The following is a 16,721-nucleotide window of genomic DNA, read 5'->3' as shown; positions in this document are numbered from 1 at the left end:
TGGACCAGGGTTTCTGATGTATGGAAGCATAGAAATTGCAATAGAAAGATTTGATGTGTTGCATTATATCACTTGTGTGTCAGAAGACAAGAGGGACATGAAGATTCTCAAACAGAAGCCTCACATGTTGCCCATGATGTTAAGGAATTGATTTCATTAGGACAGGATGGGTCTGAGGACTAACTAAATGGTGAGGCTGAGATTGCTGTCTGGTAGGGAAAAACTCAGTAATGGTAGTCGGCTCGTTACGTGATTATATGACTTAAGAATATATTAATTAATATAATTCCTTAATATAAATCTGAATAGACTAACTGTTATCTTATTGTTGTAGAGGAATTCCAGGCAGGAAATGTGGAACAATCATATTAACAGCAGAGGAACTAAACTGCTGCAGGGTAAGTAAATATTTTCTTGTATAAAATTAATTTTATTTATAAAAATTTTTACTGTTATTCTTGAGAATTCCATATAATATGTTTTGGGCATATTCACTCCCCCAATTCTTCCTGATCCACATACCCTCTTCTTCAGACACCCAACTCTATGTCCACTTAAAACAAAACACAACACGACAATAACAAAATAATCAAACCAAAAAAGCATCCAGTCCAATTGTGCTGTCCTTATGCTTTGAGGTATGTGGCCGTCCATGGGAGGGTGGTAAACATGCCAGCATTCACACCATTCACACAATGATTGTCCCTGACACAGCTGCCATCATTGTCCTTAAGTCCTCAGCTTGGGGTGAGACTTTGTACAAATTCCTATCTGTAAGCTGGGGTCTTGGTTGGCTTGAGCTTGTATAAGTCTTGTGCATGCTGTCACAACTACTGTGAGTTCACAGGTGAAATTGGTCTGGCCTGTGCAAAAAACAAAAAAACAAAAAACAAAAAACAAACAAAAAACCTGTTTCCTTGTAGTCTTCTCCCACCTCTGGCTCTTACAATTTCTCTTGCCCAATCTTCCACAGTGATTCACGAGCCTTGAGAAGAGAGGGTATGACCATAGATGTCCCATTTAGGACTGAGCACTCTACAGTCTCTCATTCTCTATACCTTGATCAGTTGTGGTCTCTGTAGTAGTTAAATTTTATATATATATATATATATATATATATATATATATATATGTATATACATATGTATATGTATATACATATACAGAACCTTTGAGACAATTGTGACAACCATTGCTTCTTTACTAAAAATATTTATCAGCAGTAGGAGTTTCCCAGTAGAATTTGTAGGGTCACTTATGTATACTATCATATCATCTGCAAGTAATACTTTTACTTCTTCCTTTCCTACTTGAATTCCATTGAGCTCCTTCAGTTGTTTTACTCAAGTGCTATGATGGATGGGTATGGAGAAAGTAGACATCCTTATCTTCCGTTTTTGTTGAAAATGCTTCGAGTTTATTTGGGTTTTGGTTGACATTGCCTGCAGGCTTGTTACAAACTGCCTTTATTAGGATGAAGTATGTCCCTTGTATCCATAGTCTCATCAAGATTTTTATCATGAGGGATGTTGGTTTTTTAATCTAGGGCCCATTTTTATTTTTATTCTGTACATTTAGTGTCCTATGGGTTTTTTTGTTTGTTTTTCAGTCTGTTTGTGTAGCATATTATGGGATTATGTCTAATAATTTACATACACTGAATCATCCCTCTGTCTCTGGGATTCAGCCAATTTCATCCTACTAAACAATCTTTTGATGTGTTCTTAGACTTGGTTTTCTAGCATTTTATTAAGAATTTTTCCATTTATGTCCATTATGGATATGGGTCTATACTTTTCTTTCTTTTTCTTTCTTTCTTTCTTTCTCTCTTTTTTTATTGTTGCTGTTAGAGCTTCATGTCATCTAGGTAGTAGGCTAATAGGGACCTCATAAAATAATTTGAAAATGTTCCATCAATTTATACTCTGTGGAATGATTTGAGCAGTATTGACACAAATTCTTTTTTGAAGGTCTTGTAGAATTCTTCAGTGAATCCATCTGGCCCCAGGCTTTATTTTTATTTATTTATTTACTTATTTACTTACTTATTTACATATTTACTTGTTAGTTGGGTGGGAGACTTTTAATGACTGCCTTCATTTTACTGGAGGTTATGAGTCTGTTTAAGTCTGTTAAGCAGACAGTGGCAAGTGGATCACTGAGAGTTCGAGGCCAGCCTGGTCTACAAAGTGAATCCAGGACAGCCCAGGCTGTTACACAGAGAAATCCTGTCTCAAAAACAAAAACAAAAACACACACACAAAAAAGGGAAAAATGTTCTCAAGATTCTCTAGATTCCCTTAGTGCCTTGCTTGTCATCTTTAATTTAACAAACTTGGATCTCATCTCTGTGTCTTTCAGTTAGTTTCACTAAGGGCTTGTCAATTTTTTGATGTTTTTTTTTCAAATAACCATCTTTTTACTGGTTCTTTGTTATTTTTTATTTGTTTGCTTGTTTTGTTTGTTTCATTTCTGTTGATTTCAGCCCCTAATTTGCCATCTCTGTCTTTGTGACATTATTCCTTCCTGTTGTTCTAGACCTCTCAGGGGAGCTACTATGTTACTAGTATTGAGATCTCCCCATTTTTTTTCTTTTCTGTACCTTTTTTTATTATTTTTTATCCAGGGTTGATACCTGGTCTTGTTTTATTGAGTGTGTATTCCAATCTTGGGTCTTGATGGCCTTTCTGAATCCTGGGCAAATGTAGCGGCTGTGGGGTCTCTATGGAGACTACTTCTACAGGTCTCTAGATGGCAGGAAGGAGTGGAGATGGGTGAGGAAGGAAAGATGAGGCTAGTTGCATGAATGAATGAGGGATAAAAGGTCCATACACCAAGTGGTAGAGTCCCTGGAGAATAGAGGTGTGGCTGGGGGAGGGAGAGTCCTGCATGTAGGGTACAACAGGACAAGGAATAAGTTTGGTAAGACAGGAATGGAAGGGCCAGGTGGATTCTGGGTACATAGCAAGAGCTGGGGCCTCCAGGAAATGGAGCTGGAGTAGGAGGGGCTCCCAAAATCAGGCCGCTATGGGACAAAGATTAAGTCTGGTCAGATGATAGTGGAGACACTAAAGGATAATGAAAACCACCTACCTGAGTCCCAGCCCCACCGTGGCCTCAGTGGGTCTCTGGTGGAATATGTTTCTGGGTATTAGTGGTTGATGCAACAAAATGGAAATGGGCTACAAGGGAAGGCTGAGAGGGTCGGCAAGAAACAGCTAAGTTGTGTCTGTACAAAGAGGTGACATTCCCAAGGGAATGGTGGTAGGGTGTGAGGAGGGAAACCTGAAAGCAGAGAGCTACAAGGCTGAGGGTGAAAGTGGAACTGTACAGTAAGGAAGGACAGGAAGAATGGTGAATATCACCTACCTGAGTCGCAGCCTAGGGTGGCCACTGAAAAACATGAGGTAAGCAAGGGTCAATCAAGGCGACATCTTTCCCACTGGTTCTAGAACTGTGTTCAGTCAACGTCTTGAAATGCCCAAAACTGCTTGCCTTAATGATAGCCTGTCATAATTTCATTCTTGTCTGTACACTGTTATGATGTGAAACTTTTCTTCAATAAGTTGGTGGTTTTCGCCTTGAAGAGACTCATGTTTAAATCACTTAAATAAGTGGTTAATATACTAAAACTGCCACCTGCTGCAAGCTGGTCTCCACTGTCAAGTTCTGGTAATAAAATAAAGCTTGGTTTTGGAACCTCTAATGATTTGTTAATGTGTCACCAATCTTAAATATTTCCCATATTTGGTCCCTACCTAGGCATCTTATATCCCTCAAATATATGATGTCATCACTGTCAGCATCAACACTTTTAAAGAATTTCTGGAACTGGTGGGGGCTTAATCCCTTGCTTCTTATGAAATTCACAGTGTTGAAGGTGGTTATATGATTCTGTGTATTTTAAAGACCTTTCTGCATAAAGGTTCTTGATGTACTGTGCAATGACACTCCATCCAGCTTGAGTTTTGTACAAGAATTACATCATCTTCTATTAATTTTACAAGCTCCTCTCTTTTACCTGTTATCACTGGAGCAGCATAACTATACCAGATATGTTGACATTGGAAAAATAATTTGCTTTAATATGTTCTTACTATTCTTTATAAATATTGTCATTTAGTTGTGTCTTTCTAACAATATTAAGAAATTCATTCCTTCAGTGACATCATATTCACCATCAACACACCAATAAAAATGACAGAATTAGTCATAGTTACAACATCAGACCTGCTCTCCATCACCAGTGTATGAAATTTAAAGCAGCGGCTCTGCTCTCACAATATATTTCAATAGATTTTTTTCAACTTAGTAAATTCACTTGGTTACAATCTAGTGAAACAAAATGGTTTTAGAAATAGCCCCTGATTTATCAAGACTTGAAGATAAAGTAGACAAATTGTATCAGTCAAGCAAAAATATGAAAAAATATAAAAGCAATATTCAGGATCTTTGTGACACCATGAAAGGGTTGAATATATAAATTACAGGCATAGAGAAAGGAGGCTAGTTGTGGGACAATGAAATAGACCAGATCTTCAATGGGATCATAAAAGCAAACTTCTCCAAGTTAAGGAAAAATGCAAGGTATATCCAGAACATACCCCAAATAGCACTAGAAAAGAAACTCCCATGTCATATTATAACTAACATGCCATATGTACAGGATGAACAGTAAGTACTTAAATTTGTGGGAGATAGAAGGCACATACATTGAAAAAAAAAAAAAAAAAAAAGACCAGATTAACAGGTGACTTCTCAATGGAAACTTGGAGAGGTAGAAGAGCTTGCAGTAATTTATACTCCACGTTCTAACGACAACAAAACAAATCTATTATCTAATATCAGACACAATAGCTTTCAGCTTTCAAACTAAAATCCATCAGAAGAGATTAAGAAAGATTCTTCACAGTCATCAAGGTCCCAATTAACCTAGAAATATTACAATCCTAAGCACATATGGACTGAAATCAGGCATATTCAATTTCATTTTAAAAAAGGGGATGAGGGTACCCCTAGACTTCATGACCCATATTAATCCTAACTCACCATTAGTAGCTGATTTTAATGCCCTACTTCCAATGCCCCAAGCAGGTTATCTAGAAAAACATAAAATAAACAGAGAAATGTTGGAATTAAGTGACATAATTTATCAAATGTGACTAACAGAAGTCTACAGAATATTTCACTCAAAAACCAAAGAATACATTCTATACATCAGTCCAAGGTGCGCACATACAGAGGACACATTGATTGAATACAGTTTTAAGAAAGAAATTTACAGCTCTAAGAACCTACATTTAAATAAGAAAGAGTTAAATACTCAATGATGTAGTCTACGGATTTGGAAAACAAGAAAAAAACCAAACTTAAACCCAAACCCAGTAGGCAGCAAGAAATAATAAAAGTCAGAGCAGAAATCAACGAAACAGAAATAGATAAAACAATAGTCAGTGAGTCTAAGAGCTGGTTCTTTGTGAAGATAATGATGTTGACAAAGCCTTCACCCAATCATCCAAAAGAAAGACAACATCAGAAACAAGCGGGAACAGACAGCAGAGAAGTTCAGAATATTTTACAGGAATACTTTTGAAATCTATACTCCGGTAGCAAAGAAAGTCTTAATAAAGTGAACAAATTTCTGCATTCATCCAATCCAGCAAAGTTAACCACGTCTTCTTAGATCAACAATCTAAACAGACCCATAACAAAGGAGATTAAACACTAAGAAAAAGGCTTTGAACTAAAAAGGTCTGACCTGGATGAATCCACAGCAGATTTATACCAGACTTTCAAAGAAGTACAGGCAATGCTTACTACATCACCAAAACAAAAAAACAAACAAAAAAAATCAAGGAGAGAAAGAAAGGAGGAAGGAAAAGAAACAGAAGGAAATTTCCAAACTTCTATGAAGTATTGCCATAATAATAATAGTAGGTAAAGACATAACAACAACAACAAAGCTACAGGCCTATATCTACAATGACTTAGATGCAAAACTTCTCAATAAAATACTTGAAAACAAAACATAAGCAAACATCTAACAGTGGTTGTCAACCTTCTTAATGCTGCCACCGTTCAATGCAGTTCCTCATATTGAGGTGACTCCAACCATAAAATTTTTTCATTGCTACGTCATAACTGTAATTTTGCTTCTGTTAGAATTATAATGTAAGTATCTGATATGCTGAATATCTGATATGTGACACCCCCCCCCCCCCGCCAATGGGTTGCAACTCATTTGATTTGAAAGATCATCCCTCATGACCAAATGAACTTCATTGCAGAGGTATTGGGAAGACTCATTATGTGTGGATAAAAAAATGTAAGAAATTGTATAAATAGACTTAAAGACAAAAATCTCATGATCATCTCAATAGATGCAGAAAAGGCCTTTAAAAAAATTCTCATGTTAAATGTTCCATGAGAACAGGACTAGGAGGAAAATACCCAACACGCTAAGGATATACAAGACAAACAGGAAAAAAAAAATCTAAGCAACACCACTAAAATGAAGAATGTTCCCTATCCTCAGTCATTTTCAATATAATACTTATATCTCTGGATAGAGCAATAAGACAAGAGAAGGGAATTAAAGGGATATAAATAGAAAAAGAAGTCAAATCACCCATATTTTTTAGATGATACTACATATAAAAACCCAACATTTAATTAGAAACTATGTATAGTAATTTCAGCAAAGTATCAGAACACAAAGTCAGTTCATAAAAATCAGTAACCTTTCCGTATACCAATAACTAACTTCCCAGAAAAAGATGACGGACACGTTCGCATTCACAATAGCCTCAGCAAAGAAACATCTAGGACCTTTGTAACGACAACTTTAATCTACGAAGAAAGAGATTTAAGAAGATACTACGAGATAGAAAGACCAGATGCTCATAAACCGATAGAATTAATATTGTGAAAATGACTATCCTACCAACAGCAATTTATAGATTCAGTGCCATCCCAATCAAAATCACCATGACATCTTCCCATAAATAAATACATAAAATCATAAATTCCATATGAAAGCAGAAGATACTCCAGATATCCAAAACAAATCTGAGCCAAAACAACAATGCTGGGGAATTATCATGCCAGACTTCAAGTTATATTACAGATAGTAATAAAATAAACAGCCTTGGCACAAAAACAGACATGAAGATCAATGGAACAAAACAAAACAAAGCAAAACAAACAAGCATGAGTTCACATAACTGCAGCCATCTCACATTTGGCAATGGTGGCAAACATACACACTAGATGAAAGATATCATGCTCAATAAATGGTTCTGTTCTGGGGAAGCTGGATGTCTGCATGGAAAATCATTACATCACGCATGCACACACACACACACACACACACACACACACACACACACACACTGAAAAAAGACCAACTCCAAGTTGTTAAAAAGGCTTTTGTGACAGACCCAAAACGTTGATATCTTGCTTAGGGTTACTATTCCTGTGATGAAACCCATGGCCAAAGTTAGTTGGGGAGCAAAGGGTTTATTTTGCTTACACGTTCACATTATTGCCCTTAATTGAAGGAAGCCAGCACAGGAGCTCAGGCAGGGCCAGAACTTGGGGTAGGAGCTGATGCAGAAGCCACGGAGGAGTGCTGCTTACTGGTTTGCTCCTTTTGGCTTGCTTATAGACTGCTTTCTTATAGAATCCAGGAACATCAGCCCAGCAAGTCACCACCCACAGTGGGCTGGGCTTTCCCTAATCAATAACTAATTAAAAAAAAATACCCTCCAAGCTTGCCTATAGCATGATCTTATGGAGGCATCTTCTTAATTGAGGTTTCCTCCTCTTAGGTGACTTTAGCTTGTGTCAAGTTCACATAAAATTTCCAGAAAATTTGATAATGGTAGGAAAACATAAGCAATGTGCTAAAGGCACAGGAAATGACTTTCTATATTTGCCCAGGAATCAGAGCTAACAAGTGACAAAAGAGACCTCATAAAACAAATAATTGCCTGAGAAGGAAGACCACAGAATGGTAGTGAATTTTTGCCAGGTATACATCTGATAAAGGATTAATAGCCAGTCTATATAAAGAACTAAACAAACAAACAAAAAAACCATAGCATCGAGAAAACAAATGGCACAGCTAAAAATGGTCAATGGATCCAGAGTTCTCAAGAAAAAAAAATAAAATGAAAATGGCTGAGATATAGTTCAAAAAGTGTTAGTCATACTGAGTAACCAGAGAAAAGCAAATTAAAATGACTTTGAGATTTCATATTATCAGAATGGACAAGGTCAAGTGAACAACTGAAACAAGTGGTTGCATGAATGTTGAGGAAAGAGGAATGATCATTTGCTTTTGGTGGGACTGCAGACTAGTACAGCCATTATGGAATTCAGAATACAGCCTTCTCAGAAACTAAAGGCAGAACTCTCATATGAGCTACTACACCACTCCCTCTCGTATACCTAAAGGACATGGCACCCACAGATACTTGTTCAGCCATGTTCATTGCTGTTCTTCCCACAGCAGCTGGAAATGAAAATAGTCCAAGTATCCTTCAACCCCCTCCCCCAAACGTACAATGAAAATGTGACACATATGCAGAATTGAACTACATTCAGTTGTCAGGGAAAAAAATGACATCACCACATTTTCAGGTAAATGGGTGTAATTGGGGAATATTGAGTCCGATAACCCAGACCCTGAAAGACAAATGCAAGCTGCTCTGCCTTTGAGATCCTCTCTCCACATCTTCAGCTGTGCTTCTACGTGAAGAAGCCAGGAAAGTAGAAGGAGAGCATGGAATGAGAGGGAGAGTAGGTGAAATGTAGCTCTAGAGGAGGAACAGCAGGAGACAGGCACTGCGAACAGCATAATGTTTAAAATGTCAGGATTTTCATTAGGGGAGATGGAGGAAGAATAATACAGAGGTTAAGGGCGGAAGGAGGGAAATAACACTGAGAGTGCTTGAAAAAGCCACAGGGACTCATGCTATTTTACAAACTTACATACTGTGTTTGGTGTAGTTGTGCTATATGGAGTGATCTAGTTACGCCTAAGAGCCAGGCACTATTACTAAACCAACCCCTAGTGCTAGGAATAAAAATAAAATAAAATAAAATAAAAATGAAAAAAAAAATAAAAACCCCAAAACTTCCCCTCAAGTTTTTGATTAGGGGAGTAGATGAATCTCCCAAAACAATAAAGGATATTGTCATTGTCCTCTTTTGCCTCACGGAACATGAAAGTAAAGGAATCCACAGACTTTGGACGTAGGTCTTGGAGGATCCCATCTGCAACTGTCCTGGAAGTCTCCTCCCTGAAGACTAGCTCTGATAGTATTCAGACGTGATATCAAGCTGCCAAAGGAGACAAACAATCATTCTACTAGTTATAAGCCTAGGAACCACAAATAAGTAGGCAAGCAACACATTCCCAGCATTGCAATAGTGGCACTTTTATCTTGGGGGTAACCAATGCCTATTTAATTGGACTTTAAGATCAGCTCAACAGGAAGCAATTTCAATACTGTAAATGTTGCCAAATCCTCATGACTGGAGAAGTCATAGAGCATAAACTACCCACTTCTGTCATTTTTCTAAGCCAATCTGATTTGTAGCTGTGTTCTAAATACCTATCCTTATGCCTCCAGATCACTGTATCTCTTAAATCCCATCAAAGAAGCCTCCTTTTCCAACCGACAGAGACTACTAAAGGGATCTACAAGTGGTCAAGCGCAGAGAGTAAATGACTGTGTTGTGCCCAACAACAGCAACAGAGCCCTTGCACTTAATTAAGATCAAGGAAAATTGGGGATGAGTGGGTGGAAACATTGGACTATCCAGAGGCTCTGGGCACCTGCTGCTAAATAGTCTCCCTTAGATGTAACAGGAAGGTGCTAATGTGGAATTTCAGCAATAGGATTGGCTGAACAAGACTGGCATGCTGGTAACTACAGTTGACATGCCAGCATGTATGATGGAAGTTCCACATGGTCCCACCACTGTAATAAGGACCCGTAAGTGGTCAATATCTGATGAGAGACCGAGAATCCTTGTCTTTTCAGGATGAGCTCCCTCATAGTTTGTCTATCCCAAGTGGTCAGCCCTGGTTATATGTGCATATGAGTAAACCTAAATAGACTCATGGGCATATATATTTATACATGCATGCATGTATGTGTATACTTGAAAGAATTGTTAAAGAAGAGATGATTAATTTGGGAGGGAGAGGTGGGACACAGGAGAGACTGAAGGAGAAGGGAAGGACAGGAGTCATATAGATTCACAAAAAAGCCCATAAATCCCCTAATGTATCCATTTGAATTTTAAGTAACTATACATTTTCTACCATAAAAAAAAAAAAAAAATACTTAGTCTGATCAACTTAGTAGTGTTTAACTTCCCTGGTGTGATATCCAGAAAGTACCTTGAAATTACTTGGTGCTTGGGTATACAAATCAATTTTGATGACTAGGCTGGAATAGTTCCCACAGTGTACAATGATGCCACACACCAAAAGGAAAATGCTCTCTTTTTCTTGAACTCAAGCGCCAAAGAAATGATTTTAATGTAGTTTTCAGATGTTCTGCTCTACTTCTTTATAATAACGGAGTTCTCCCAACTAGACTGTGATAGAGGCTTACTAAACACATCCTTTGTAGTAGAGGATGATTAAATATGTCCCAAGTGAACAGGAATTGTAATAAGTACATGGCTGAAGATGCTGTGGGGTGACATTATTAACCTGGAGTCATCTGGCTCGTTGTCATTTGGGGTTGTGTAGGAACTTGCACAGCGCTCTGAATATTATTTATCTGGCACAAGAATAGAATTTCCAGGACATTCAAAAGCCTCACAATCTTTCAATAAGCAATGGCCTTTGTCTATAGCTCCCTACGCTTGGCCTGTGTTATCAAAGTGACAAATGTGTTTTCTTGTCAAGCCTTGCTTGTGATCTGTAGTATCTAGCTGTTCCTGTCCCAGATTTTGAGCTGTATTATTAATTCTGTTTTCAGGATGCTGTCTTGATGCAGTTTTGTGCTAACAAATTGGATAAGAAGGATTTCTTTGGAAAGTCGGATCCTTTCCTTGTGTTTTACCGCAGTAATGAGGACGGGAGGTGGGTATGTCTCCTCCAAATGCTGGTGGCTGTGCTATTGTGTCCTTCAGTGATCTTCAACTTACTAAATGGAATATAATACTTGATATTTTAAAGATGGCTGTGATTTTCTATTTCAATAACTAATTTGATAAGCATTTATGTTTATATTACTATGTAAATTAGTGTCCACTTCCTCTTTGCTTCTTATGAAAGTTTGTTTTCTTTTAACAATGTAGAATGGTGGCATGTTTTAGAAACCCAAATTAAGAAGTGCATTTTCTATATAAGTGAGTGGAAGCCATTTGTTTGGGATGATGAGGAGGGGAGGACAATTCTTAAAGTTGATGTCTTACTTCAGATTTGGTCCTCTAAAACTCAGTGAAGTGTCTCAGTGTGGTGAGTGCCAGTCATGACGGGGTTGTGAGCAGAGTTGACTGTGCATGGCTCCTGTGAGTCATATTGTCCTGTCTGCATTTATGAGAAAGTTCAGTAGCTAGAAGTGTGCTACTGTAATTGAGAGGTAAATTACGTAATACTTAATGGCTCTGACAACATGTACAGATTCCCAATATATAAATGGGGTGATCCACCTCACAAGGCTGAGAGAAGTGAACAAATTACTATAAGAACTTATGACAAAGTCTAAGAAGTGTGAGAGTTTAACCATTGTCTAGTGTTTTTATTGTTTAATGCATTTAGATTTGTTTGTCTTAGCAATGCACAATAAAATGTTGTCTAAAGAGAAAATGTTACTTAAAAATTGAAAGGGAAGGAAATGGACTTTAAACTTCTGACACTATTGCTGTGCTTACAACTGAGATGGAAGGGGTCAGTGTTGTGCACACTTTGCATCTGAACACCATTTTATTCACACAGAAATTCTAAACAGCATAAGCATAACTGTTAGTTATTCCCAGGCACGAAGAAGCTAACAGGTGTACAGAATTTCTATATTCCTGGTGTTCTTGTGTCCTTCTGGCTGAACTTATGGCTCCCTGAGTTCTCTTAACTATTTTTCTAAAAATTTATACTCATAAGAGTTCAGCTTATTACATATCTAATGATGCTTTTGTTATGACAATATATTCTGCTTATACAAATGATATTTTTAACCAAATGAAATCTATTTTTTCAAAAGCAAAATGATTTGAAATTTCCAAATAATTGAAACTTAATTTGTTAAATTGATAAATCTTACTTCACACATATTTCCACATATTATATTTACAGAAAATTAGTTTAGTATTTGTGTCAAAGCATGTATTAATGAATATATTAAAACATTTATGCATAGTTTTTGTTTTTATGAGATTTGGGTGGAAAATAATTTTGAATACTGCTCACTTTCACATGTATTTTTCAGTGCATGATTTTTTTTTTGTTGGTGTTTTTAACACTCTTTAAATATGAAGCTGCTTCTAAATTCACTTTTCTGTACTGGAAATTGTAATTAAAAATCTTTCTAGTATGTAATTCTAAATTTCTATGTTTTGATTTCCTATTGATTTCTGTCATGTTCTACACTCGTGATGAGGTAATAATATTTTCCTTTTATAAGTAGTGTGTTCAATGAATTTCGACTTTTCCTTAAGCAACTTTGCCAAAGCCAATGACTACTGTGCATCTCAAGTTTTATAAGATAGAATTAGGATTTATCGAATTTGCAGAAAATTATTTGGGGCAAATATTGCCGTATCTCATCGTGTATATTCTAAAGAGATAATCATACAGGTTTCTAAACTTATATTTGTATATTAAGTCAGGAAGGGGCAGCAGCCAGAGGTCTACAACATGGAGAGGAATGGCTAACAAAATAACACATGATAACAGAAACACACACACACACACACACACACACACACACACACACACACACACACACACACACCACACAGACACAGACACACACACATATACACATATCTGATATGTACACAATTTCATGTAATTTATATCTATCACTTAACTATCTATCATCTCTCTCTCTATCAATCAATCAATCTATATATCTATCTATCTATCTAACTTTATAATTCAAAACTCTATTCACAGCTTTACAATTTGCCACAAGACAGAAGTTGTCAAAAACACTCTAAATCCGGTGTGGCAAGCCTTCAAGATCTCGGTCAGAGCCCTGTGCAATGGAGATTATGACAGGTAAGACAGATGCAACATATTCACACAGAGCATGTGGGATGCCGCTGGTCCATGGAACGGAAATCTAGTCCACGTTGTATTTTTATAAAGATGACTGCTTCACCCGAGTAAATATAGGTTTTTCCACAAAAGCATGGATGAATTATTAAAAAAAAAAAAAAAATCAAGCAACTTGGCTTTAATCCATAATGATAGTAGATACTCCATAGAGATAATTTTAGCTAACTAAAGCTTGACTAATGACTTTTTTTTTCAATGAACATGCATTAAGTGCTAATAAAAATAGATTAAAGGTTAGTTTAACTTTTATATATATATATTATTATCTTATTAATTTATTCATATTTCATCTAAATTGTTAGCCCATCTCTTGTATCCTCCTATTCCTCCCTCCCTCCTACTTCCCCCCTACTCCCTTCCCCTATGTATGTGACTGAGGGGGACCTCCTCCCCCTATATATGCTTTTACTTTTAACCTACTGTTTAAATGTGGCTCCTGAGTTCTCATTGCCCCAGGCTGCCATTGCCTCCATGGTCCATCTTGTTAGAGTGCAGCACATAGGTGTCACTCATGGACAGGGCATGGATTGGCTACATGCTGCCACTTCTTATATGCCTTTAAACCTGTTACATGGTGTAACTGTGCTCATAAAGGTCTCATAGATAAGAGAAGGCATTTTAACAGGGCCTGCCCTGTGATCCTTCCATCACACTTAAAGATTTATAATACTAAAGTTTTTCTTTAGTAGAAGCTTATTGTAGGTTATTATATAAGAAACCTCTATAGAGTCAAAACTAAAAGTACATAAATAAAAATTTTAAAAATCAATCTCTTTGCTATTGTACTCGTCTTCCCACTTGTATATTAGCAAAAGTGAAAGCACTGTCTTTTATGTAGTGTTGAGACAGTGCTTTGCTATGGAGCCCAGGCTAGCCAAGAATCCATGTCTCCGCTGACTCGGCGTCAAGTGCACCACCACCACCACACCCGAGGGTGATTTATTCTATTAATCAGTTTCATGCCAAGAAGTGGAAGGAGTATGTTATCATGTTTATTCTTAAACATATGATATTATTTGGCTGATGAGTCTAACTGTATTTCTAAGAAAAAGTTACTTGTGTGTTTCCTGATTAGTGATGTCAACACTATCTAGTCCCTTCTAAAATTAAGGTTCCTAACTCCAACCTGTGGAACCAGAAGCTCTGGGAACAGGGTCTAGCAAGCTATGGTGTTATGGTCTCCAAGAAGGGAGAGCACTGAGGAGTTACATTGTGGACATACCTTCTTACACAGAAGAATTGCTATAGATTCTTGAAACCAACTTTAAGATGTAAATTTAATTGCAGTGATAAAATTAGCTAAATCAACTTCAGTTTACCTTGTGAGACATAGGCATCTATTCTCTAAGAACAACTGACTAAATTTCATTTTGTAGATCTAGATCATATTATTTTAATATTATCAGATGGCGTTATTTTATTTAAGCCGCGTTCATTGTGTGTATTTTTCTCCTGGCAGAACAATCAAAGTGGAAGTCTATGACTGGGACCGAGATGGGAGGTAAGGCTTTGTGCTACGCCACCCCTGTTCTTCAGACTCAACGACGCCTAAGCAGATGGCAGGAAAATGGCTATGATGGGTTTTGTTTTATTTTCTTTCTAGTTTCATGTTTTTCATTTTAAAAATACACTACTATTGAGTTTATATGTTATTTTAAAGGTAATATCCTTTCTAAAACTTTATGACTAAGAAAAGTGTTTCTTCATTTATAGCAAGAATTCCATGCTTGGTGTTGGTCCTTTGTCAACTAGGTCAGCAGCACACAGGCAACTATTTTCACAGCTGAAGATGAGGCATTCTCCATGGCTTCAGCTCTATAAGTTCTGTGAAGGAACATATACATTGTTTGACATGCCATTCAAGGTGTGTGTGCACTCCCCCACACCATCCTATAAGACACATACATATAGTTTTAGAAAACACGCTATTTTTTTTTTATGCTGGTGGCACTAAAACTGAACCTTACACATGACAAGCACTGTTGAAAGCTACATTCCCAGCAACCATTCACTTTTGAAATATCAGATTTAGAATCAAAGAAAATGTATGATCCCAAGAAGACTGGAAACAAAAAGGATGAGGTTAGAAGAAGAAAAGGTCTTTACGGAGAAGTTCAAATATTCCTTGGAAATGGATTGTGTGAATCGATGGTGGAAGAGGCTGCAATGTTTTGAGTGGATTTCCTTTTAGGTCTAGGGCAGTGTCTTTGCCTTTCTACAAAATGTAGACCAGCACTTGGATATAAAATGCTAACGCATAATTCTATATAATGCACGCACCCAGAAGTAGCTGCTTAAGTTTTAATTAAATATTCAATTTATGGATGAATTATAAATAGCTAAATTAAAATAATTTATTTAATTCTCAGTAACACTCCCAATAAGATAACCCATGATATTTGAAAAACATGTTAGGTTCTAAAATAAAATAATATAGGTAATAAAACTCAGATGTTATTTTTACAATTTAATAATAATCATCATCAAAATAGGTCATTATGCCAGTCAATAGCCCATGTTCTGCCCGGGGTAATAACATGGGTACTACGTGTCTGTTATCTGACAGTTTCCCAACAAGATGAGCACATTTTACAAGACAGTGCAGTGATCAAAAGGACATTGTTATGTTTCCTCTCTGACATCTTTGATGTGTGGAATTTTGTATCGCTCTCACTTTGCATTTCCTGTACAGGCAGGACTTTTGATGCTTCTTTTCAGACGGGGTTATTGGTGCCCTTTTACTTTTGTTTATTCTTTGGGCACACTCTATAGTTCTGGTTGACCTGCAACTCGCTATGTAGATCATGCTGGCTTCAAATTCCCAGAGATCTTCCTGCCTCTGCCTCCTATGTACTGAAAATAAAGATTTCTGTCACCATGCTCAACCTTGTGGATCATCTTTTTATGTCAAACAGCTGGATAAGCATTGTTCAATGAAAATAATCCAAGTTGCCTGGATAATGTTACATATTTAAATTTAAATAATTTTCTCTTGGCAACGTTAAAAAGTACAAGTAAACCAGCAACGTGACTGAAAGAGTGGATTCACTCTTAGGTCTATACTACGCTACCTTTTAGCTCCACATAATATAGCAATGGTGAAGGTAGCAAGTGCACCTTTTAACACACTCTTTAAAATCTGACACATGCACAATGCTTATGACATAGCTCAGCCCAGACTCATCGTGTTTCCAGTGACTTATAGAACCCCATGCTGGGGCTGCCTTATCACATAGCACTGTTTTGGCTGTGATGAACATCTATACAATGTGAATTGTAAGAAACATTACACCATGTAGGCCATGCTGTCCGTTTCCATAACCCCAATACTCAGAGACTGAGGTGGGAAGATGTCAAGTTTGAGCCCTAGCTGAGCTATACAGTTATTTCAAAGCCATCCTCGGGCAATTAATGA

At 37.0% G+C, this 16,721-nt stretch overlaps 1 protein-coding gene across 2 annotated transcripts in view; it reads left to right on the top strand.

The window, feature by feature from the left end:
• The window catches only part of Cpne8 (copine 8), a 174,294-nt gene that overhangs the window by 87,049 nt on the left and 70,524 nt on the right, over window positions 1-16,721 (top strand). For both annotated transcript variants that reach the window (XM_051160226.1, XM_051160227.1), the window contains 4 exons: window positions 335-398; window positions 11,004-11,107; window positions 13,142-13,246; window positions 14,766-14,807. In XM_051160226.1, coding sequence (XP_051016183.1) covers window positions 335-398; window positions 11,004-11,107; window positions 13,142-13,246; window positions 14,766-14,807 — 315 coding nt within the window. The remainder of the gene's footprint in view (window positions 1-334; window positions 399-11,003; window positions 11,108-13,141; window positions 13,247-14,765; window positions 14,808-16,721) is intronic.

This window comes from Acomys russatus, chromosome 17, assembly GCF_903995435.1.
Source record: "Acomys russatus chromosome 17, mAcoRus1.1, whole genome shotgun sequence".
Classification (NCBI taxonomy): Eukaryota; Metazoa; Chordata; class Mammalia; order Rodentia; family Muridae; genus Acomys; species Acomys russatus.
This window is presented reverse-complemented; position numbering and strand designations above follow the sequence as displayed.